The 25,566-nt window shown below is 46.3% G+C and overlaps 1 protein-coding gene across 1 annotated transcript in view; it reads right to left on the reverse strand.

Moving 5' to 3' along the window:
• SHROOM4 (shroom family member 4) overlaps nt 1-6,711 on the reverse strand; it is a 36,394-nt gene extending 29,683 nt beyond the window's left edge. The window contains exon 1 of the mRNA XM_053373623.1: nt 6,483-6,711. Coding sequence (XP_053229598.1) covers nt 6,483-6,644 — 162 coding nt within the window. The 5' untranslated portion in view covers nt 6,645-6,711. The remainder of the gene's footprint in view (nt 1-6,482) is intronic.
• Nucleotides 6,712-25,566: the final 18,855 nt, after the last annotated feature.

Below are 25,566 nucleotides of genomic sequence, written 5' to 3' on the forward strand. Positions count from 1 at the left end.
CAGATCCCTACCGGCAGACATAGATGGCTGCACCCTGTGTCCAGGACCTCCCATCCCTCAAATCTTAAATAAATTCCCCAGACATGAACACATTTAATTTACATCATTCAACACTGGTTTCAAAGTGTTGAAGACATCAAGGGAGGCATGCCCTGGACCCCAGGGCTAGCCCCAGAGATTTTGGCACCTGAGGCAGACTCCAAAATAGCACCCCCTCCCTACCAGGCAAGAAGGGGTAAGGGAAGATTTACATCAGGAACAAGGGAGAAAGATTGACATCTTCTACCATGGTGGATCCTGCTGCCTAAGGCAGTTGCCTCACCTTGCCTCATGGGTGAGTCGGCTCTGTCTAGGCCTTTTCAGGTCACGGTGGGGAGGAAGGCCATAACCCGACCAGGGTGCTGCTAATAAGCCTCTTCCAGGAAAGCGGAAGGCATCCACAAGCCTTAAGAACATAAGAAGAGCCTGCTGGATCAGGCCCAAGGGAACCCATCCAGTCCAGCCTCCTGTTCTCACAGCGGCCAGCCAGATGCCCCAGTGGGAAACCTGCCAGCAGGACCTGAGCATGAGAGCAACTCTCCCCTCTGCAGCCTCTAGCAACTGGCATTTGGAAGCACCGCTGCCTCTGACCATTGGTCGCCATTGTACAGCTTCTGCTGCCGCATTCCTGCTATTCCACACTGCTGCAAACCCAGAATATGACAACAGATATCCCCCCTCAGGAAACAGCTGCTGGCTTGCAGCTGGATGAAGCCCACAGACACCATGCTGTGGGAGGAAAGGCTGCCTCCGCCTCCTCCCCACATTCTGGACCATGCCCCTTCTTGGCAGCTGCTGCCTTTCACTCCAGAGAGTGCCCTTGGAGGCAGCGGCACAGACTGACCCTCTTTCACAGCCTCCCCATCCAGGGGCCTTCCAGGTGTTTGGACTACAACTCCCACCAGCCCCAGCCATCGCTGGCATGTGCTGATGAGCTGCGGTCCTAGGTTGGGGAAGGCTGGTCTACTCTAGGATATTGTAGGGAAGTGACAAATCAAGATGGATACTCAGCTCCATCCATGCTTCACGCCTCTCCCTCTGCATGCTTACCTTTTGCCCCACGCACTACATGCACAAATCCACACTTTCCCAGTCAACGTTTGAGCACTTTTCTTTCCTTTCACCACAATGATTTCCCAACAAAAACTAGCTCCTTACTGATGAATCGGAGCAAAGAGCAATCTGCTGGAAGCTTGAATTGCTGTTTGCTGCAATTCAGCATTAAAGAGTGGGGTTTTCGTGGGGAAAGTGATAAAAAATAAGTGCCTGGACACAGTGTTTTAAAGCATGAACCTGTTCCTAGAAACACAGCAAAATAGGAAGTCTGGATGAGCCCTTTGCAACATATCCTTGAGGCTGGAGATGGGAGGGAAGAGCAGCACAGCCACAACTCCCTGCAGGGCTAGTGTTAAATGCAAAGGACTTCAGAGCATGCACAGAGGCAGGTCTTTGGGTCACAGCTGGCCAAAGGTGAGAAGAGGAGGAGAAAGCAGCATTTGCTAGGCAGGATAGCCAGAGTCTGGGGCTATGTCTGGATGTTTGGCTGGCCTGGGGCAGACCCCAAAGTGGTGTCCCCCTCCCCACCAGGGAAGAACCAATGAGGGAAGATCAGCATCAGGAAAAGGGAGGGGGGAAGAAAGATTGACCACAGGGTCCTATGGATCCTGCCACCTGAGGCAGTCACCTAACCTTGTTGTATGGCGGGCCGGTCCTAACTGGCCAGCTACAATGCCCAGAAGAGAGCAGGGAGAGGAAAAGGTAGATCCAATGCTCAGAGCATGCAGAGAGAAGGGTGTGTGCTGGCAGTTCACTATGGCACAAAGAAGCCCTTGTTCCTGTGCTTGGACTGTGGGCGACTTTGCCAGGGAGCCAAAAAGAAGGTGCTTCCCCAGCCTTGGCATCCTGGCCTGACCTGTTTTCTTCTGCTCCAGAGGGGAAGACCTGAACCAATGGATTCAAGTTACAAGACAGGAGATTCCCACTGAACATCAGGAAGAACTTTCCAATGCTAAGAGCTGTTTGACAGTGGAACAACTACTTCAGAAAGTGGTGGGCTCTCCTTCCTTGGAGGTTTCTAAGCAGAGGTTGGGTGGCCATCTGTCATCATGGATGCTGCAGTTAGGATTCCCACATTGCAGGGAGTTTGAGTAGATGACAATCCTGTGATTCTTTGACCCATCAGCTCAGGGATGGGCTCACTTTGCACCAAGGAAATAAATCGGGCAACCTGCCCCCAAAGAAAAAATAATAATCCTGGGTCTCTTGGCCCACCGGCCCATCCTCACACAGCATTTCCCAGATGCACACAGAATGCAGTTAAACTATTCACATTTGCACCAGCTTTGTGGCAAATGAAACCCTCTTCAGGAAAATGCACAACATTTGGAATGCATCAGAGGGGGTGGGGCGCTGGGAGGGAAAGGGAACATGGGTCACCTCCAGAAGACCTGAGTCTTTGCCAGATGTGAGCCGTGCCTTTTTCCAAATGCACCACAGCAGCCCTTGAGATAAGGACCTTTGCTACCACCATTTAAACAGGAAGGAAGGAACAGGGGGCTCATCCACAGCCCTGGGGGAAACTGCTCTCAAGCGCTCAGTCAGAGCAAATGACAATTTGGGTTTTCACTGGATTGATGTATGGTCCAAGCTGGTCCTAAAGAGTGGCTTTTCCCAGAGAAATGAGAGGAGTGACGAAAACACCACAAGACAAGCCAGAAGTGCAGACGATCCCAGAGATATTTAGGAAATCCAGCTTTGATGCCTGGTGTTTGGTAACACCTTGGCTCAGCAATCTTACGTGAGTCCTGCGTGCAAGACCTCCCAAAAGAAGCATCCAGCTGGCCACTGTGAAAACAGGATGCTGGGCTGCATGACCTCCCCTTGGCCTGATCTTGGAGCCTATCTCAACTTATGTTCTTAAGCGTCTGCTTTCATGCTCCATGGGAGAAAGAAGCTGACCTTTGAGCAAACAATTGAGGTGCCAATGGGTGCTACCCAAGAGTCAGAATCACAGAATTGTAGAACTACAGTCATACCTAGGGTTTAATATGCTTCAGGTTGAGCGCTTTCGGGTTGTGCTCCGCGGCGACCCAGAAGTAACGGAACATGTTACTTCCAGGTTTCGCTGCTCATGCATGCGCAGATGGTCAAAATGACATCATGCGCATGCACAGAAGCAGCGAATCGCAACCCGTGCACGCGCAAACATGCAGGCACAGGTTACATTCACTTCAGGATGCGAACGGGGATCCGGAATGGATCCCGTTCGTATCCAGAGGTACCACTGTTTAGGATTCAAAGGTACCCCAAGAGTCATCTAGTCAGTGGCATAGGAAGGGGGGTGGGACGACCTGGGTGTCATCACTGGGCGGGGTGACAAAATGGCAAAAATATGTGTTTTTAAAATAAAATTTTAAAAGTGGGCTCATGACACTTTTTGAAAAAAATAACTCCCACCCCCACTGCACCCCCCTTCCTACACCACTGGTAGCTAGGTGAGGTGGGGGCACTGGGTGCCACACCATGGGGTCTGCAGAGTGCCTGGGCCACGCGTCTCTCCTGAGGGGGAGGCGACGGGCGGACTGCCTGTAAGCTCTGCACCACTTTTTCGAGCAGCACAGGGCTTGCGTCTGCCCACCGCCTCAGCCGTCCTACAGCTGAGGGGGAGGCTGCGGAGAGGCTCCAAGCAGCACGCCCTGCCTTCGCTTGCCCCATCCCCACGGGCAGCTCACTCCGGCCCTGGCTGCAGGACACATGTGCCGCATTGGGCACCCCGAGCGGCTAGCTACACCACTGCATCTAGTCCAACCCATCCAGCCTCTGCTTAAACACCTCCAAGGATGGAGAGTCCCCCACCTTCCAAGAGAGTCTCTTCACCTGTCAAAGAGCTCTTACTGTCAGAAAGTTCTTCCTGGTGTTTTCTCAGAATCCCCTTTCTTGTAACTTGAAGCCAGTGGTTCGGGTTCTTCCCTCCAGAGTAGGAGAAAACAAGCTTGCCCCATCTTTCAAAGCACAACCCTTGAGATATTGGAAGATAGCTATCATATCTCCTTTCAGTTTCCTCTTTTGCAGGCTAAACATCCCCACCTCCTTCAACCATTCCTCATATGGCTTTGTTTCTAGACCCTTGGTCATCTTGGTTGCCTTCCTCTGCACACGTTCCAGCTTGGTCATCCTTCTTAAATTGTGGTGCCCAGAATTGGACACAGTATTCCCGGTGTAGTCTGACCAAGGCAGAATAGAGTGGGACTATTACTTCCCTTGATCTGGACACTATACTCCTGTTGATGCAGCCTAGAATAGTATTAGCTTTGCTTGCTGCTGCATCACCCTGCTGACTCATGTTAAACTAGTAACCTAATAAGATCCCTCAGTCCTTTCACATGTACTGCTGGCATCCCCTCAATTCCTTCATCCCAGTCACTTATAAAGATGTTGAATATCAACAGGCCCAGGACACTGTGGCACCCCACTTGTCCCTATCATCCAGAAGCATCAACCCAGCCTCACACAGAACCACTTTGTGTTAAGCCACTGCATGCTACTCTCCACAGCTGAATCCTGTCGCTGGAACACACAGGGATTGGAAGCAGGCACCACATCCCGAATGGGTACTGAGGGCAGGACCAAGGCAGACTACCCCCCAACCCCAGGAGCACTTCACAGAAAGGAGAGGCCTCTTCACATCCAGCTCCACCCCCTGGCTTCTTTCCTTGGGGACCAATCCAGCCACGGGGCATGCAGGGCATTCCACTTGGAAAAGCAGCATCTTGCTGCCACTCTGGGAGACCAAAGCCACCAGAACTGGCAGCGGTGGAGGGACAAGGGCAGTTAATCATTCACGGCCAAAGGGCCGTTCCTGCTCACTGCCCAGTCCCAAGGGAGCGCAGTTAGAGACTCAGCCTGGCACAGGGCCAGTCACCCCAGGCCCTCTCGCCTGACAGACAGAGAGCAACTCGTGGAGACAGAACTGCTTCACGGCCTGCCCCTAGGCAGGAGGAAGGAGTTTCCAGCCCAAGGACTTGCTCCACCAAAGGCTCATCCTTTTGTGCCACATTTCTATGCACAGGTATGCCCTTCTTCTTCTTCTTCCCTGTGCTTTCCCTGCAAAAGTCCACTCTTTACTGCTTAATTGAAGCAAATGGCTGAATTTCTGTTTGCTCCAATTCTGTTTGTTCCAGTAAAGAGCAGATTAGTTGGGACAAAAAAACAAAACAAAATAGCACTTGGACATGGCGCTTTAAAGCGAAGATCTGTGCTCAGAAATGCCAAGCAAAAGCTAAGTGTGAGTGAGCCCTAAGGCACGCAAGCATCACCAAACAGGGCGCCACAAAGGAAATGGATGGGGTGGGGGCCCCGTTATGTCTGATGCGCCTCCTGCAGCTGCCTACCCAGACTAGGGCCCAAACTAACAAAATGAATTTCAATGGGGACAAATTTAAAGTTCTGCACTTAGGCAGATAAACAGGCAGAAAATGGGGGGGGGGGCTGATTTACCAGTAGTATGTGTGAAAAGGATCAAGGAGTCTTAGTAGCTTAACATGAGTCAACAGTGTGACACAGCAGCAAAAAATGCCAATGCTATTCTATACTGCATCAACAGAAGTCTAGTATCCAGATCAGGGGAAGCAACTGTCCTGTTCTGTTCTGCCTTGGTCCACACCTGGAGTCCTGCATCCAGATCTCAGCACCACAATTTGAGAGGGATATTGACTGGAAAGTGTGCAGAGGAGGGTGGTCAAGATAATAAATGGTCTAGAAACCAAGCATTATGGTGAACAGTTGAAGGAGCTGAGTATGTTTGGCCTGGACAAGAGGAGACTGAAACAAGGCATGACAGCCATTCAAAAATCTCAAGGGCTGCCACATGGAAGAGGGTAGGACTCAACGCATGGCTTCAAGTTACAAGAAATGAGATTCTGACTAAACATTGGGAATAACTTTCTGAGGGTAAGAGCTCTGTGATATTGGACTGGCCTCCCTCAGAAAGTGGTGCAGCCTCTTTCATGGGAGACTTTTAAGCAGAGGTTGGATGGCCCTCTGCCATAGATGGTTGAGTTGAGATTCTTGCCTTGTAGAGGGTTGGGCTAGATTACCTTCAGGACCCCTTCTACCATTCTGTTATTCTTTGATATCTGTATCTAAAAAGCCTACAAGCTGGAACTTATTTTTTTACGTATAAACTTCGTCCAAAGTTGTTCGTTGAGCTTATTGCTTCTGCAGTAGCGAAAGGTTTGGAGCTTTCTCTGCTTTTAGGTGGTGACTTGTACCGCGAGCAAGATCCACACACTTCCGCTGCGTGGACGTTCTATCAGACTCCCTACAAAAAGCGGGCGTCGCCGGACGGGCAGGGAGAAAAGGCGGAGGACAGGGGCGCCCGGAAGCCGCGCCTCGCCCGGACGGCGACCCCAGAGCGGGGAAGGAGGAGCGCGGAAGGGGCTCACCTTGGAGACGATGAGGGGCTTGCCGTGCTCCAGCCCGCCCTCGAGGGAGAAGCCCCAGGGCGCGCCGCCGGCCAGATGCACGGGCACGTGCTGGTAGGAGACCAGCGGCAGTGGCTGTTGTTCGGGCTCCTGGCGCTGCGCGTCCCCCGACGGCCGCGCCATGGCACCATCCCGTAAGGCGCCCAGGCGGACGCAGCCGGGCGTCCTCGGCCGACGTGTCTGGCGGGGCGGGGGCGGGGGCGGGCGCTCAGGGCGCGCGCTCCAGCGCAGGCAGCCTATCTCTCCTTGCGGTCGGCCTCTACTCCGATGGCTGGAGCGGCTTCCCGCGCACCACCTTAACATGCCTGCTCAGTAAGCATGGGACGGGATGTCGGGATGTCTCACCGAAAGCCGAGTCTCCTCCGAATCATTCTTCCTTGGTCAGACCCCACCTGGAGTCCTTTGTCCTGTTCTAGGAACCACAATTTAAGAAGGATGTTGACAAAATGGATTATGGGTAGGGTAGAGCGACCAAGGCAGACCCTCCATGCGTCCCTATTTTCCAGAGACGCCCCTGATTTAGAGAAGCCATCCCAGTTTCTGATTTGATCCTGGAATGTCCCACTTTTCTTTAGGATGTCTCTGTTTTCATTGGAGAAATGTTGGAAGGCATGGAGTTATCCAGCCCCCAAGCCATCTGGAGGCCGTCCTGTATAGGGAAGTCTTTTTTAATGTTTACTGTTTTGTTCTGCCAGAGTGGCAGGGGCAACCAGTAAGATGTGTGGGGTATAAAGAGTAAAATTACCATTATGGAAGAAATGCTGGAGGGTGTGCAAAGGTGATTAAGGCCCTAGAGACCAAGTCCTATGTGGAAGGGTTGAAAGAGTTGGGTATGTTCATCCTGAAAAAGAGGAGACTGCAAGGAGATATGAGAGCCATCTCCAAATACCTTAAGGGCTGTCCCATGGAAGTTGGAGCGAGCTTGTTTTCTCCTGCTCTGGAAGGCAGAACTCGAATCCATGGCTTCCAGCTACAAGAAAGGAGATTCCAACTATGCATTCAGAAAAACTTTCTGACAGTAAGGGTTGTTTGGCAGTGGGACAGTCTCCCACAAGAGGTGGTGGGCTCTACTTCCTTGGAGGTTTTTAAGCAGAGGTTGCATGGCTATGTGTCATAGATGCCTTAGCTGAGATTCCTGCATTGCAGAGGGTTGGACTAGATGACCCTTGAGGTCCCTTTCCAACTCTACCATTCTATGAGTCTGTGATTCCCCCTCATCTGGATGTTCCAGATGCTCCATGCAGGCCCACAGCCCATGGCTGGCGCAGTAAGCACTTTGGGGCACTGACACAAAGGTCCCCACTGTGGAAGGACGTGGGGATCCAGAATTGGCCTCCACAGTCACTTACGGACTCACTGTTAAAACCGTGTTCATTGAAGACCATCTTCCTCGGCTACGAGAGGTCGCCAAAGAAGAAGACACTACACCACTTAGACCGCAGTGTGGCTGGCAAGGGGGACGATCTCCAGCTGAACCAGCCAGTGAGCAACACCCTCTGCTGGGTCTGCCCCTTCACTAAACAGGCACCTCAAAGTGTGATGGGAACTTTAGCAGTTAAGGCCAGTGCTCTGACTGGGGTCCACAAACCAACTGAGAGCCAGGGCAGTGGGCAAAGGAGTGGGGTAATGCCAGTCTCAGCTGGCAGCAGTTTGCGCCAAAGCCAAAAAGGCACCCGACACTACTTCCCTGGATCCAGCTGATTCCTGGATTACAATAGATGACCCTCGGGTTCCCTTCCAACTTGACAATTCTATGTTTCGGTAAGTCTGATGCCTGGATTTCAGATGTCAAGCCTTCTCTCCACACTTGAATGGGATATATGGTTCAGAGAGGAACACACTATTCTCCCACTCCTCCCTTTCTAGGGAAATCTGAGACATCCCCAACTCACAGCAATTTTAAGTTTATGATTTCAGCTTCACTCAAATGGTATCCACCTTCCCTGTCAGGAAGAAGGGGAAGTTCTACATCAGAAACAAGCAAGGGCGGAAGTGGCGGGGGGGGTAGATAGATCTGCATTGGGATCTGCTGCCCCAGTGGATTCTGCCACCTGAGGCACACTTTGTCTCATAGGTGGGCCAGGCTTACCTGGCTCCATTTGCCCCTCCCTCCCTCCTCTGTTGCCCTCTTCTGCCCACCCCACCTGGACTTCCCTCATTTTAAGATTTCCCGCCAGGTAGACTGAAGAATTGTCAGATAATTGCAATGTACAATACACTAAAAGCATTGTGCTGTTCCTTTTAAAAACCCATGGCTTCCCAGCAACCAAGCACCGTGGGAATTGTAGCATGCACAGGGCACTGAGAGTTGAGCTACAGTTCCCCAGAGCAGGTATAGCTGTGGATTCCTCTTTCCTCTGAGAGTTGTAGCTATGTGAGGGGAACAGGGCCTGCTGCTAACAGCGCCCCACCTCCTGTGCAAACTACGCTTCCAGGGATTCTATGGGATGGGTTTGCAAGGAGCCCAGGGCTCACGCTCATTTTAGTGTTTTGCTTTCCATTTTTAATTACGCCTGCTAGCATCATTGCTCTGTTTGATATATGGAGCTGTACATGGGCGTAAGGGGGGGCAGGGGGCAGCTGCCCCCCCATAAAGTACTAACTGATCAATCACGACGGTTCTGCCCCCCCCCCGAAGTCTCCCCCTCCACAAAGTCCTGCCCCCTAACAAAAAGGGACCAGGAAGGCTCAGCTGTAGGAGCCTCGCCCTCCCTTTGCAACACCCTCGGAGAACTACATCTCCCGTCATGCCGCGCGTTAGGAAGTCAGTTTGGAAACGTGCCCGGCATGCAACAGGCTCCTAGAAGGCCGGTTCCTGGTTCTCCCAGGGCCGAGAAGGCGCCGGGTGCTTGGCGCGATGTGGCGCCCTTGCAAAGTGCCCGAGTGGGTGCGTGGCGGGGAGGGGTCGGGGGGGACAGGTGAGGCGAGCCCGCTAAGGCGCTAGTCCTCAGCGGCCTCGCAGCGCCTCCTGGGGCACAGCTGTCAACTTTCCCTTTTTTGCGGGAAATCCCCTTATTCCAGCTTCCCGCTGCTGTCCCGGATATCCCGTGGACCCTCCCCGGACAGCGGAGGCTGCTGATCCCTTATTTTCAAACCTGAAAGCTGACAGCTATGCCGTTTGGCGGTGGAAGAGGTCGCCCCAAGAGGTGGCGGCGTCCTTTCCTTCCTCGAAGGAATTTGAGCCGCGCTTGGACGGTCACGTGCCGTGATTCCTTCCTTTTAGGGGTTGGACTAGATGACCCTTGGGTCAACTCGGCAATTCCGATTCTGTTTGAAGGAATAAAAGGACTGCATCCCAACAGGCAAGCAAAATCTCCCTCCCCTTTTTCTGCACTCCCGTCACTTGTCCCCCACAGAGCCCCGTGTATCTTGCTGGCTGCGGGCGAGAAGGGTGCGCTCCCCATCCGAGGAGAGCCCCCCTCAAGCGAAGCAAGCTTTCCGCACCCCCCCTCCCTGCGCCCTGTTGGGGTTCCCAAAAGATCCCTGCACTTCAGGAGGTTGGACTAGATTAGGTTCCAACTCCATTCCCTTAGTCTTGGAAGTTTCTAGGCAGAAGTTAGATGGTCACCTGTCACGTGCTTTACTTGATATTCCTGCATTGTAGGGGGTTGGACTAGATTACCCTTGGGGTCCCTCCCCACTCTATGATTCTGTGTGCAGGGCTAGCAGGTGCTGTTCCCATTTGGCTCGGTTGCCCCCCCCCCACACACACACACACTTCCCTCCTCCCCTCTGTGGGTTCTTTGGGTAACTTTTTTGACTGCATACTGTAAGTCCATCTAATTTATGGTCCTCCATTGTATCCAAAATCTATGTAACATTACAAGAGTTATTTAAGACCTGCTAAAGAGTTCAAGTGTTTAAAGTCATTATCATCAAATCTTTATTGGTATCACTTACAAACATTCAGAATAAATAAGCCAGTGTAATCTCCTTGCCATTTCAACAGTACAGTCATTTGCCAAAGGGAAGAAGAGGCAAGCAATCTATTTCATCTAGGTGGGTCTCCAGCAAGGGCAGGATCCTGTAGCATACTTTGGCGACAAAAAATAAAATAGAGGAACTTAGCTACTGTCTTGGTGAGCTCCTGGTCTCTCCCCTGTAATAAGAAGCGTATAACCTCCATCTCTGGTTTCCATGTTGGAATACATAGATGGTCTAGAAATTGTTGGTGGAGATCATCATACATTTTGCATTCAAGGGCCATGTGAGCTAGAGTTTCCACCAGGTGGGCACCGCATGGGCAGATCCTATCTCCTTCTGCCAAACCCTAACCCTACCCCAAAGGAGGTTAGAAGGATTAGAATTGAACCTAGCCAGCGAAAAAGCCCTTCTTTCTTGCGGGTTAAACAGAAATTGTAAATAATTAAGGTTAAATTCCTGTGCCCAAGAGAGTCGAAAATAAAGAGGGGAACATGTTTTTTCCGCAGCTGAGATTAGTTCCTGGCGATCTATGTCCCACAGCCTAGTTTTTAACATGGCCTTGGCGATTGGAAAAGCCACAGCACCCAGGAGATCCTCTGAAAGCCCAAGTTGTGCAAAACAGTTGTAGCCCTGGGGAAGGGAAGGAGTCTAACAGAACTTCGCTAAGTAAAGTATCTTTGTCTGCTGAAAAACAAATGTTTAGCCAGCATAAAAGAAAACTCATCCAGGCAACTGTCTCTAGCTTATGTTGGCCTCCCTCTAGACACAGGGCTGCGTAAGGTACACAGCATTGGACAGCGAAAATCGTAAATAGAAAGGCTGCCTGCACTCGTTCCACTGACTGGGTAAACCCTGACATCCAGATTGAAATTCCATAGAGCATTATAAAGATGAACATGCTCCCCAGGTTGATCTTTTTGTTTCAAATGATTCCAATTCTGGGTAGAGAAGGCTGCCTCAAGAATTGGCAAAAAGACTTTTCTAAATTTGTATGGCAGGGAAATAGACCTAGAGTTAATCATTGGATTCTAATCGATATAAAAGACAGAGGAGGCTTCTCCCTGCCTGATATGAAATTGTATTATGAGGCGGCCTGCTTCACCAGGTTGAAAGAATGGTCACATTGCAAGGATTCAGACTTACTGGACCTGGAAGGGTTCGACAACCGATGGGGTTGCCATGCATATTTGGTCTATGGGAAAGCGTGGTGTAGTGGTTAAGAGCAGTAGACTCATAATCTGGTGAACCGGGTTTGATTCCCCGCTCCTCCACCTGCAGCTGCTGGGTGACCTTGGGCCAGTCACACTTCTCTGAAGTCTCTCAGCCCCGCTCACCTCACAGAGTGTTTGTTGTGGGGGAGGAAGGGAAAGGAGAATGTTAGCCGCTTTGAGACTCCTTCGGGTACTGATAAAGCGGGATATCAAATCCAAACTCTATTATTAGGAAATCATTGTTTGATGTATGGGAGAAATATAAAAGCTTGCTAGATCCCAAAAATCTCCCGATGGATCTCTCCAATAGAGGCCTGTGCAGTTAAGAGGAAAAATACCCAGGGAACGTGGTCATCATATAAATTACTTCTAAAGGAAGTATTCTAAAGGAAGGACATCCTGATCAAATTTGCAGATGACACCAAACTGGGAGGGGTGGCTAACACCCCAGAGGACAGGATCACACTTCAAAACGACCTTGACAGATTAGAGAACTGGGCCAAAACCAACAAGATGAATTTTAACAGGGAGAAATGTAAAGTATTGCACTTGGGCAAAAAAAATGAGAGGCACAAATACAAGATGGGTGACACCTGGCTTGAGAGCACTACATGTGAAAAGGATCTAGGAGTCTTGGTTGACCACAAACTTGACATGAGCCAACAGTGTGACGCGGCAGCTAAAAAAGCCAATGCAATTCTGGGCTGCATCAATAGGAGTATAGCATCTAGATCAAGGGAAGTAACAGTGCCACTGTATTCTGCTCTGGTCAGACCTCACCTGGAGTACTGTGTCCAGTTCTGGGCACCACAGTTCCAGAAGGACACTGACAAACTGGAACGTGTCCAGAGGAGGGCAACCAAAATGGTCAAAGGCCTGGAAACGATGCCTTATGAGGAACGGCTAAGGGAGCTGGGCATGTTTAGCCTGGAGAAGAGGAGGTTAAGGGGTGATATGATAGCCATGTTCAAATATATAAAAGGATGTCACATAGAGGAGGGAGAAAGGTTGTTTTCTGCTGCTCCAGAGAAGCGGACACGGAGCAATGGATCCAAACTACAAGAAAGAAGATTCCACCTAAACATTAGGAAGAACTTCCTGACAGTAAGAGCTGTTCGACAGTGGAATTTGCTGCCAAGGAGTGTGGTGGAGTCTCCTTCTTTGGAGGTCTTTAAGCAAAGGCTTGACAACCATATGTCAGGGGTGCTCTGGTGGTGTTTCCTGCTTGGCAGGGGGTTGGACTCGATGGCCCTTGTGGTCTCTTCCAACTCTATGATTCTATGATTCTATTCTATGATTCTAGGAAGAAGAGAATCAATTTAAGTTAAAAAGCTTTGAGGAAATAAGGGAGCACGTAACGGACTTGTTTCAATACCATCAACTATACGAGACATTCAAAATAGACAAACGAAAAGGTTTTGCCACAGAGACTTCTAGATTCAAAGCCAATATAGTAAATTCTAAATCCAAAACACTCTCCAAAGCATACCGACTCCTCCTTGACTGAGAAGGAGGAACATCTGTGGAAAACAGGTTGGAAATTTACAGCTTGTTATTCTTTAAGAGAGAACTTCCTTAAAATGCAGCATCGATGGTCTATATCTCCTTGGAAGCTCTCCAAGATGTATAAAAGTATACCAAGCAATTGTTGGAGGTGTAAAGAAAAACCAGGTAATTTATATCACATGTGGTGGCAATGTAAAGAAATCAAGGTGTTCTGAGAGGATATCCATTCCAAATTGGAAAAAATGTTAAAAATATCTTTCAGCAAAAAACTAGAAGCTTACCTATTGGGAATCACAGATTCAGATATCCCTAAAAAAGTAAAACTTTTTCTTTATGCTACGGTTGCAGCAAGAATACTCATTGCAACAAATTGAAAAAGCAACAAAGTCCCTTCTAGATCAGAGTGGATTCAAAAAATGATCAAATATGCAGAATTAGATCATTTATCAGAAGGAAGAAAAAATAAATCAAAGGAAGTATTTAGCACAAAACCCATTTGAAAAACAGTAATGACAGTTTGAAGTCTGTAGCAGCATTTGAATAACTTCAGTAGGAGTTTTAAGTTTGATGGAAAACCTAGGATAGAATAAATAATATTAAAGCCAAAACATGTTATAATATGGCAGTGAATAATGGATGAGAAATAGAAGTAAGGAGTAGACGGGCAGTCAGCTATATAGAAAAAAGTCATTTTTATGTTAAATGTATTGTGAGCACTAATGTATTGGTGTTGCTGCTGCTGTTGTTTTTCTTTCTTTTTCTTAGTTGTTAGGAGTGATGGATATTTGTTTTTTATATATTTCTTTTTTGTATGTGATGCATTAAAATGAAATAAAAATATCTAATTTTTTAAAAAAGAAATTCCATAGTTGAGCTCTAACTTTAGCATTAAAAACCTTGAGGGCAGAAGGGATGTGTTGGTGTGTTTAAAGTGGTCTTTCAGATATAATATAAACTTCTCCCATTCTTTATTGAAGTTTTCATCCTCCTAGTTTCTTATTTTCCCAGTCAATCTTGCCATTTCTGCATAACCCAATAATTCCACCTGCCAGTCCACCCTGGCAGGTATCTTGCCGTCTTTCCAACTCTGGGCAAGCAGCATTCTTCCAGTTGTTGCAGTGTACGGAAACAGTCTTTTCATTTCCTTCGGTATCTCTGCACCTACAATTCCTAACAAAAAGGTTTCTGATTTTTTTAACAAAGGTAATAACTTTAAACAATTTTTTTCAGTTCATTATATATCATTTCCCATAATTCCTTTATTACTTTCCAGTTCCACCACATGTGGTAAATGGTGCCTTCCTTTTCTTTACATTTCCAACAAATATTTGAACTAGTCCTGTACATTTTTGCTAATTTACTCAGAGTTAAGTACAACGATACATCATTTTCATATAATTTTCCTTTAGTGTATAACACACTGTAAATTTCAAATCCTCTCTCCACAATTTTTCCCATGCTGCAAGCTGTATATTATACCCAAAATTTCTTGCCCATTGTATCATAACTGATTGGACTTCTTCATCTTTAGTAAACCATTCCAATAGCAGTTTATACATTTTGGAAAGTAATTTCACATTATTCTCCAACAATTCTTTCTCAAACCTCAATATTTCATTAGAAAAACCCTTTGTTTTATCTGTTTTAAAAACATCTTTCAACTGGTGATACTGTAGCCAATCCGTTAAGAGATCTTTTACATCATCAATTTTTAAAAGTGTCAACTGGTGTTCTACTAATAAATCCCTATATGTCACCCAACCTTTTCTCATATTCAGTTTCCTCACAGAAATTGCTTCTAAATTTTTGTTCTAAGAATTTTTTATATTTGAGTATCCTGGGCTAGCAACCAGCCTGCTGTCCAGTGCCATAGAATCACAGAATCTGAGAGTTGGGAAGATGGAAAACGAGCGAGGTCCCCACCAAAGAAGAATGGCAGCTTGACAGAATATGCACAGCTTGCAGAGCAAGTGTTGGATTATATTAGGTTCTGTACTGACAATGTAACACAGAGGCGCTGGATAAAGATCTACCCAAACAGGAAGCCCTGGATGACAAGGGAGGTCCAGGGGTTGCTAAAGGCAAGAAATACTGCTTTCAGAAGTGGAAATAAGTCGCTGTACAGCTTAGCTAGAGCGGATCTAAAGAGAGGTATCCGTGTAGCAAAGGAGGCGTATAGACAGCGGCTGGAGAATCATCTACAAAGTAACAACACCAGGCAGGTGTGGCAAGGTGTACAAGAATTAACAGGGTATAAATCCAAGGATTCCCTGGCAGACGAGGGAGGGGCATCCCTCGCAGAGGATTTGAATGCCTTTTTTGCCCGTTTTGAAGTAACATCTGCAGCAACACCTGCTGAGGCTTTACCACCACCACCACCACTCCCTGTGAAGGCTTTGCCATCATCACCACCATCACCATCATCAGTACAAAGGAATGTAGCAGTCTCTGTGGAAAAAGAAGAGATGAGGAAGGTGTTGAAGGGAATCAACCCAAGGAAGGCCACAGGGCCAGATGGGGTAGCTGGAAGGGTATTGAGAGACGGTGCAGATCAACTAGCAGGAGTTTTCACTGGGATTTTAAATCGATCCCTAGCCCAGGCTATTGTTCCATCCTGCCTAAAGTCCTCTATTATCGTCCCAATAGCAAAAAAATCTAACCCGGAAGATCTGAATGATTTTCATCCAGCAGCACTCACACCTATAATCATGAAGTGCTTTGAAAAGCTGGTATGAAATTATGTCATTGCCTGCCTACCAGAGGGACTGGACACATTCCAATTTGCTTATAAAACGAAAAGATCGACAGAGGACGCTGTGACGATTGCCCTCCATGCCGTCCTTGCACATTTGGAGCAGCGGGGGGGTTATGCCAGACTGCTTTTTTTAGATTTCAGCTCGGCATTTAATACCATTCTACCACAACGTCTGATGTCTAAACTGGAAGATCTGGGGCTTCCGTTATCACTTTGTGGGTGGATATTGGACTTTTTGTCAGACCGCCCCCAGAGGGTTCAGTTGGGCCCTTATACCTCTAATATTCTTAAGACTAACATAGGAACACCACAGGGATGCGTACTCAGTCCGCTCCTTTATATTCTCTACACGTACGATTGTGTCGCTGCTCACCCTAGTAATAGGGTTGTCAAATTTGCAGATGACACAACCGTGATTGGGCTCATCCCTGAAAGGGAGGGTGAAACGGATTATAGAGATGAGGTGGAGCGGTTGACAGAGTGGTGCAGAGCTAACAACTTGCTCATAAATACAAGGAAGACAAAGGAGCTTGTGGTGGACTTCGGGAGACAGAAGAGCAATGTCCAGCCACTTTTGATTGATGGGATCTGTGTGGAGAGGGTAACAACGTTCAGATTTTTGGGCATTGAATTACAAGAGGATCTGTCCTGGAGTGTCAACACAAGGGGGCTTGTGAAGAAGGCGCAGCAGAGACTGTACTTTTTGAGAATTCTAAGGAAAAACCATCTTCCGCAGAAACTGCTGCTTGCCTTCTATCACTGTGCCATTGAGAGCGTGCTCACTTATGGCTTATGTGTGTGGTACGGAAGCTGTACTACCCAGGACAGGATGGGGTTGTGCAGAGTTGTTAAGGCAGCAGAGAGCATTGTTGGCTGCCCACTCTCCACCTTAGAGCAGATTTATGCCACAAGGTGCCATAGGAAGGCACTGGACATAGTAAAAGATCCATCGTATCCTGATCACTGTCTCTTCAAGCTTCTGCCGTCGGGACGGAGATACAGGACGATGAAGACAAGAACGAGCCATCTTAAGAACAGCGATCTCGGACCTGAATGGGAAGCCTGGACTTTGAAAGTCATCTAATCTTCCTTGCTGTACTATACTGTATTGTTTTAATTAGTGTTTTTATGGAGCAGTCAAGTAATTTTGTTGTCCCCAAGAGGGGGCAATGACAATAAAGATATTATTATTATTATTATTATTATTATTATTATTATTATTATTATTAACATATAGAATAAGAGAACAAGAAGAACATACGTTTAAACAAGATTGGAAAACGTTTATTGAATATATGGGAGATAATTGTGTACAGCTGAAAACGCTGGCAGCTTTAAGATAAATTCAACAGAGTAAGTTTTGATGAATGCAATAATGCCCACGACAGAGGCAAGTCAGAGCAGAACCGCTCTCTTCTTCCCCGCCAGCGTGGGCTGCGCTTCATCTGCTGGCCGTTGCTCTCGGGAGAGCCGTCAGGGCGCCTGGAGCTCGCTGCTGCACCGCCTCTCCTCCTCATCTCAAGAGTCCCAGGGCAGGTGAGTTTCTTATGGTGGGCAACTCCGGGGGCTCGCCTGACTTCAGAGTTGCCTGGCTCCTTGCCCCAGCTTGGGCGGCAGTGCTTTGGGGGCGTCTGGCCGGCTCTGGACATCAGGGGTCCTCAAGGAGGAAGACCTTCGTGGCTTCCCAAGGAAGGAAGGGCTGTTTGGCAGGACAGGAGCAGCTGCTTGGCTGGCGAGGGGGGCAAGAGGGGCATCTCGCAGTCAGGACTGCAGGACTGAAGGAGATGAATCTGAGGTGTGACTTGCTACAAGGCCTCTTTAGACCCTCCTCTGGCCCCCTGTCTGGTTCCCTCGGCCCTCAGGGAGAAGCTTGCATTATTTTGCAGGCTGCAATTTTAATAGAAACAAATAAGCTAAAATATATTTAAGAATTGCTTGTTAGTACGCAGTTTTTAAATCCTCCTCTTCAGGTTTATTGTAAGGGACAAAACAAAACAAAAGTAGGTATTTATGGTAGGGTTACCAGACGTCCCTGGTTCCCGGGGACAGTCCCCAGATTTGTAAATCTGTCCCCGAACAAATTCTGTCCCCGGAATGTCCTCGGATTTGCAAATCTGTCCCCAGGAAAGGTGGCAGCCGCAGCCTCAGCAGCCTGGTAGCGCAGTTGGCTCTGGCTGGCTTCAGGAGCTGCTTGCTGCCGTGGCACCCACCATATTTCCTGCGCCTCTGCAGCGAGCAGCAAGCAACTCCTGAAGCCAGCCAGAGCCAACTGCACTACCAAATATACACCGCAATTTCCCCACCAAATTCCAGCTGTGAAAAGTTAAAGTGCAGCTTATATTTGGAACCAAGCATTGCACACCCGCCTCCCAGCACTACCTCCCTGAATGGGGGACGGGGTGCAGGTGCCACCGGCTTGGGGAGCTAGTGCTGGGAGGCAGTAGTACTGGAAGGTGGGTGGCACCCTCAAATAATCCTTCAATTTTAAAGGTGCTGCTTATTTGCGGGTGCGTCTCATATTCGGGCCAATACGTTATTACACTATTATGATTGTATGATCTGTTTTCGCTCTTTGTGCCTCTTTAGAACACTACATGTTACACTTCAATGTTATCTTCTACAAAGATTCATTGACCTTGCTGAGAATGCCACACAGAATACCTGCACTCTCATTCTTTTGCAATGGCTTTGTGAAATGATGATGGTGATGATATCATGAAATCATGATTGTGTGATACCAGATTTCGCAATATCATGATTTCATGATTTTGTGATTTCATATTCTCGTGGAATCATAGTGTGAAATCAAGATATCATGATTCAATGAAAGTGCGACATCATGATTTCGTGAAATCACAGTGCGAGATCATAGCATCATGATTTCATGATTGTATGATATCACAATTGTATGATATGATTTCGTTATATCGTATCACAAATTCATGATAGCATGAAATCGTGATATCGTGCAATCGTGATATAAAATTGGTGTATGTGGCATAATGGGAGAGGTACCGTATTGGACCGAATATAAGATGCACCTGCAAATAAGCCGCACCTTTAAAATTGAAGGTTTATTAGCGGGTGCGGCTCGCCTCCCGGCTCTGCCTCCTCAAGCCGGCACCAGCTGCCCCCCCCCCCCCCCGTTCAAGGCAGTAGTGTTGGGAGCCAGGCAAGCGGTGCTCAGTTCCGAATGTAAGCCGCACTTTAACTGTCCATCTGCCGCAGTTCTTCTGTGTGTCTTTGGACTCCAAATCCCGTCCTGAGAAGAGCTTGGATGCTGGATTAGGCCGAAGGCCCACTTTGTCCAGCATCCTGTTCTCCAAATGGCCAAGCAGATGGGAAGCCTGCAAGCAGGACCCGAGAGCAGCAGAACTCTCCCCTCCTGCGTTTCCAGCAACTGGTGCTCAGAAGCATGGCTGCCTCTGACAGTGGAGGCACAAGATACGTAGTCAGTGTGGCTCGTAGCCATCGGTAAGTCTTCATCCTCCATGAATTTGTCTTTTAAAGCCATCCAAGTTTGCGGCCATCTGTACCTTTTATGGAAAGGAATTTCATATTTAACTTTGAGCTGTGTGAAGAAGTACTTTTGTCTCTTCTGAACCTTCCAACTCTCAGATTCATCGGATGACCCTGAGTTCTCGTTTCATGGGAGAGATAAAAAAGCTTTTGTCTAGCCACTTGATCCTCATTATGCTTAATATTACATACCTTATGATGTCTTCTTTTACTTACCTTTTGTAAAAATTAAAAAGACCCAAATATTTCAACCTTTCCTTGGAAGGCACAGCCACACCCTCCCTTGATCTTGTTGGTTGCTGTTTTCTGAACCTTTTCCAGATCTACAATGAGGGTGAGGCAACCAGAACAGCACACACCCTAAATTGTATAGCAATGTGGTGATGTTGGCACTTCATTTTCAGTTCCTTTCCTGGTGTGGAATTTGCCCTTTTCACAGTTACCATGCACCGTTCATTGAGCTATCAACTGCAACCCCAAGGTCTCACCACCAGTTCAGATCCATATATACATATGCATATGTGGAACTGGGGGCAAAAATCCACTCCTAATGTGCATCACTTTACATTTGCTTGCACTGAACCACATTTGTGGTTTTACTGCCCATTCACCCAGTCTGGGAGATTCCTTTGGAGCGCCTCACAATCGCCTTTCAGAACAAGAACAAAACAATAAACAACACCACCTTGAACAATTTCGCGGCAGTGTCCCTGAGTACTGGCCATGCTGGCTGGAGATGATGGGACTGTAGTCCAACAATATCTGGAGGCTGTATGTTCACTGCCCCTGTTCCACGGAGAAAAAATCATGTGTAATGCAACTTGCACAGAAATGTCATTGTAGTTACTATGTTCATTAATTGGCTGTATCAATAGCCATTCTTAAGCTTATGAGGATGAAGAGAAAATGGGTGCATTCAGAAGTGGGGAATGTTGGGTGAGCTCTTCTAGGTTCACCACTGGTGCTGGTGCCCTGTTTTCTCATATTCCTTTCACATTGCCGCAGCCATTGAGTTATTTTATTTACTTAACAGTTTTTTTAGCCTGAGCTTCATCACAACTTGATCCAAGTGGGCAGAGCGCAGTCAGCATTTAATACCAGAAATCACACTTGACAGAAACACAGCCACAATTAGAAGAGCAGATGAAATTCGCAAAGAATCGTAGAACTCTAGATAGGTGCAGTAGGCGTGGTTGTTTTACAGCCTAATTCAGCCACGCTGGGTGAAGCTGCACTCTGTGGAAATTCCCTCCTCCCCTGCCCCACCCATTTTCATCATTGCTAGAGACAAAGATGCTCCAACTGCCCCTGGTTCCTGCTAAATCTCCTTCTCTTTGTATATCTTCTGCCCACCCCTGGGGCAGATAGCGCATTCCACATGCAGGCTCCCTCCCTGGCAGCATCCGCACTGAGATAGATCCGGGTGTTGGGGAAGGGAAGGAGCCTCATCCCAGAACCGGGAGGGCAGCCTCTGTCCAAAAGCATATCGTTCTGGTCTGGATGCACAAATAGCACCATCTGGGATAAGGTAGCAGCTTTATGAGCAGGCTGTGTGCACCACAACAAATGTGTTGGTCTTTGGGGCGCTGTGGGGCACTGTGTGGGATCTGCTGCAACAGGGAAGCTTAGCTACTTTTTCTGTAGTTGACTTTTTGTATGTGCTTAATGCTGCTTTTCTGCATATTCTGCCCATTGCAGAAGCCAAAACTGTTGCAATACTCCAGCAGCACCTAGTGGCAATGGAAAACAATACAATATTGTTGCACCTCCAGGGGTGACGAGAAACCGCTGCATTAGTGGAACCCAAATGACCTCCCTGGGGCACAAGCCTGGGCAGTGTGTGTGGAGGTCCTGGGCTGCCCAGGTGAGCAGATTCTGCTCTCAGCCTCACTGATGTGGTCCAAAGGAAAGCAGAGCAAGATGTTGGGCACCAGCTTGGCTGCAGGAGTTGCCGGAACAAGGTGTAAAAGGCACCATCCAACCATCTAGGGATCCACTCCGGATTTGTGTGATTTCAACACTCCCTATCTTTTTTTGGACCTAGAAATTTATGTGGATCAAGCTTGAATTAAAGTTCGTCCTTATAAGAAAATACAGATAGATACTCCTTGTTACATTATAGTTCAAATCATCCCAAACACCTCCGTGACAATCTTCCTCTAGGTCAATTCCTAAGTTTAAAACGAAATTTATCAAACCGACAGGACTTTAAAGCCCATTCAAAAATACTTTCTGCATCTTTATTAAAATGAGGCTACCCAAATTCTGTAATAACAATTGCCATTCAAAAAACACAATTGAGAGAGAGGTTGACCCTTCTTACATCCTGCTCACATGTCAACACAAGATTCACACATATTTATGCCTCCTTAGAATATAACCACATGACTTTTGAAATTGAGAAAATTATCAGGCAACAATGGCATATTCTTAAGGACTGGATGTGATATGATTCCCCTTTTCACCAAATGTCGCACAAAATCTTTAAAGGATATATTGGTGCACACAGATTTAAAACCTACACTCACACAACATACTTTATCTAATCCTCCACTTGGTTTTTTTAGGTATGGTCATTGTACCTCCTGTAAATACACACTGCGGGTAAAAGAATTTACCAACAAAGAAGGTTTTAAGTTCTTTTTACAGGTATTTGCCACATGTGCTACTCCACGTGTAATTTACGTGATTAGATGTCCCTGTGGATTGTTATATGTAGGTCACACTCTTAGACCTATTAAAGTAAGAATATCAGAGCACCGATCTAGGAATAGGAACAATGTAATAAACGCTCCTTTAGTACAACGTTTTATTCAAGCGTCTCAATCGGATGAAGACATGACATTTTTTGCTATTTGGGTATATCTCAGTCCTGTAGAATGAGCTAAAAAAATTCTTATGCAGAAAGAAACTAGATTTATTTTTCTACTTGACTCCTTGCATCCCCTGGGTTTGAATGCTGAAATTGATTAAATTTGCTTTTTATGACTTATTTCTAACGTTTGTATGCTTAACACTTGTGTATGGATAAAGTTTGTTTTACATCTGTTGTGTTAAAGGGGGTCACTTTAAGAAGGAAACCTTGCAGTTGCAGACTGCTGTCACCTGTCACTCAAATCAATACTGTGCCTGTCTATATAGCCTTACATTGTAACAGTTTTGTTCACTGCAGAAACCACCATGTCATAAGTTCCATTATCTTGTTATACTACATACGGTATGTACACCTATGGTACAATTGTTTATATTATTCTTATTTGTTAAAATATGTTGAAATACGATATTATATTCATTTATATTATTTAGAACATGTACAACTGATGAAGCCCAGAAGGGCGGAACAGGGCATTATTCCGGAAATCCTTGTCAAGATTCTGTGGAACTGTAGTAGCTCCCATTTGGATTTTATGAACATACAAAGACATATGTGGAACAGAAACTATCAAATATTAGGACTCTATAAATGAACTGATCTATTGGGACTTCTGTTTACATTGTTGCACTTTATGTGTTGATTATGTGCAAGAGAAGTATTTGAGACTGTGATAAAAATACAGAAGAGAATTGTTTATGTAAATGCACAGCCGATTACGTTTTGTGTGTTTGTTGAATGTATTTTACGTAACTTCTGATGAAGTCAGAGGTATTAGAATCATAGAATCATAGAATCATAGAGTTGGAAGAGACCACAAGGGCCATCGAGTCCAACCCCCTGCCAAGCAGGAAACACCATCAGAGCACTCCTGACATATGGTTGTCAAGCCTCTGCTTAAAGACCTCCAAAGAAGGAGACTCCGCCACACTCCTTGGCAGCCAATTCCACTGTCGAACAGCTCTTACTGTCAGGAAGTTCTTCCTAATGTTTAGGTGGAATCTTCTTTCTTGTAGTTTGGATCCATTGCTCCGTGTCCGCTTCTCCGGAGCAGCAGAAAACAACCTTTCTCCCTCCTCTATGTGACATCCTTTTATATATTTGAACATGGCTATCATATCACCCCTTAGCCTCCTCTTCTCCAGGCTAAACATGCCCAGCTCCCTTAGCCGTTCCTCATAAGGCATCATTTCCAGGCCTTTGACCATTTTGGTTGCCCTCCTCTGGACACGTTCCAGTTTGTCAGTGTCCTTCTGGAACTGTGGTGCCCAGAACTGGACACAGTACTCCAGGTGAGGTCTGACCAGAGCAGAATAAGGTGGGACGAAAAGAATTTAAGTTAAGAGCCTTCGCAGATTATCTAGTCTTAACGTTGGAAGAACCAAGACAAAGTGTGGAAGAGGCAATAAAAAGAATGGAAGAGTTTGGGAAGGTATCAGGGTTTAAACTCAACAAAAACAAGACGAAAATGCTAGCAAAAAATCTGAAGAAAGAAGAGATGGAAGAATTACAAGTAGACTCAGGAATCGCGATAGCTAAAAAAATAAAATATTTAGGAATTTGGATGACAACAAAAAATATAAACCTGTACAAGGACAACTATGAGGTGATATGGAAAGAAATTAAGAAAGATATGGACATATGGAGCAGACTAAAATTGTCATTATTAGGAAGAATCTCTGTGATAAAAATGAATATACTACCTAGACTGTTATTTTTATTTCAAGCAATACCAGTGGTAAAAGGGATAAGACAATTAAAGGATTGGCAAAAAAATTTAGCGAAATTTGTCTGGCAGGGGAAAAGGCCAAGGATAAAAATGAAGATACTAGTAGATAAGAAAGAAAGAGGAGGTTTTGCTTTACCAGACCTGACTTTATATTATGAAGCTTCGTGCTTGGTATGGTTAAAAGATTGGCTGACTTTAGAAAATACTGACCTATTAGATCTAGAGGGCCATGAGAATAGATACGGTTGGCATTCATACCTATGGTACAACAAAGTAAAGGTACATAAAGGTTTTCTAAACCATGTGATCAGGAAATCTTTATATGAAGTATGGGATCGGAATAAAAACCTCCTGGAAAGAAAGACACCGTGGTGGATATCACCAATTGAGGTGTTGACAACAAAAAAAGTAAACATGGAAGGGGAAAGAGTAACATATGAGGATATTACTAGGAAAACAGACCAAGGGATAAAGCTCAAACCATAGGACCAAATTGAAAAGATGTTAACAGGGTGGCTGCAATACCACCAGATCAGTGACTTATTAAAGGAAGATAAAAAGAGAAATGGGTTCGAAGACAAAAAATCGAAATTCCAAATCGAGTTAATAGACTGTAAAGATAAAATTTTATCAAGAATGTACAGCTTATTGCTAGAATGGTATACAAAAGACGAAGAAGTAAAGGAATCCATGATAAAATGGGCAATTGATATTGGGCATAACATTGAATTGGATGCGTGGAAAAGATTATGGAAGGAGGGTTTGAGATTTACAGGATGCATGGCTTTAAAGGAAAACTTGCTAAAAATGATGTATAGATGGCATTTGACACCAGTAAAATTAGCTAAAATGTATAGGGAAAAAGATAGAAAATGTTGGAAATGTAAAAAGGTAGATGGCGACTATTTCCATATGTGGTGGACCTGCGATAAGGTAAAAAAAATTTGGGAATCAATTTATAATGAACTCAAAAAAATATTTAGATATACTTTCCCCAAAAGACCGGAAGCGTGTCTATTAGGCTTAATAGGAACAGAAATTAAAATAGAAGATCAAAATTTGTTCATGTATGCTACAGCTGCCGCGAGGACCCTTCTGGCCCAAAGATGGAAAGTACAAGATATACCAACTATTCAGGAGTGGCAGGCGAAGTTGACAGAATATGCAGAACTTGCCAAACTGTCAGGGAGGATCCAGGACCAGGGAGATCAAAGATACCAAAATAAGTGGAGTAAATTTATTGAATATTTAAAGAAGAATTGTAAAGAGGTCAAGACACTAGCAGGATTGACATAATACCTCCAATGTATAATAGTACTAATATGAGAATGATGTGCGTGATGGAAAGAGGATAAATATACCAGTTGTGGGGAGGGAGGGGGGTCGCGACTCGGCAGAGTCAAAGGGAATGTATGGTGCTATTACAATTTGTTGGAAAAGAATATGTAAGGAAAACAATAAAAATTCACTTGGGGGGAAAAAAGAATGTATTTTACGTAACGCTAGGTTTGCTGTTGTTTTGGTTTTAT

The sequence above is a fragment of the Podarcis raffonei genome, chromosome Z (genome assembly GCF_027172205.1).
Source record: "Podarcis raffonei isolate rPodRaf1 chromosome Z, rPodRaf1.pri, whole genome shotgun sequence".
In the NCBI taxonomy this organism is placed as follows: Eukaryota; Metazoa; Chordata; class Lepidosauria; order Squamata; family Lacertidae; genus Podarcis; species Podarcis raffonei.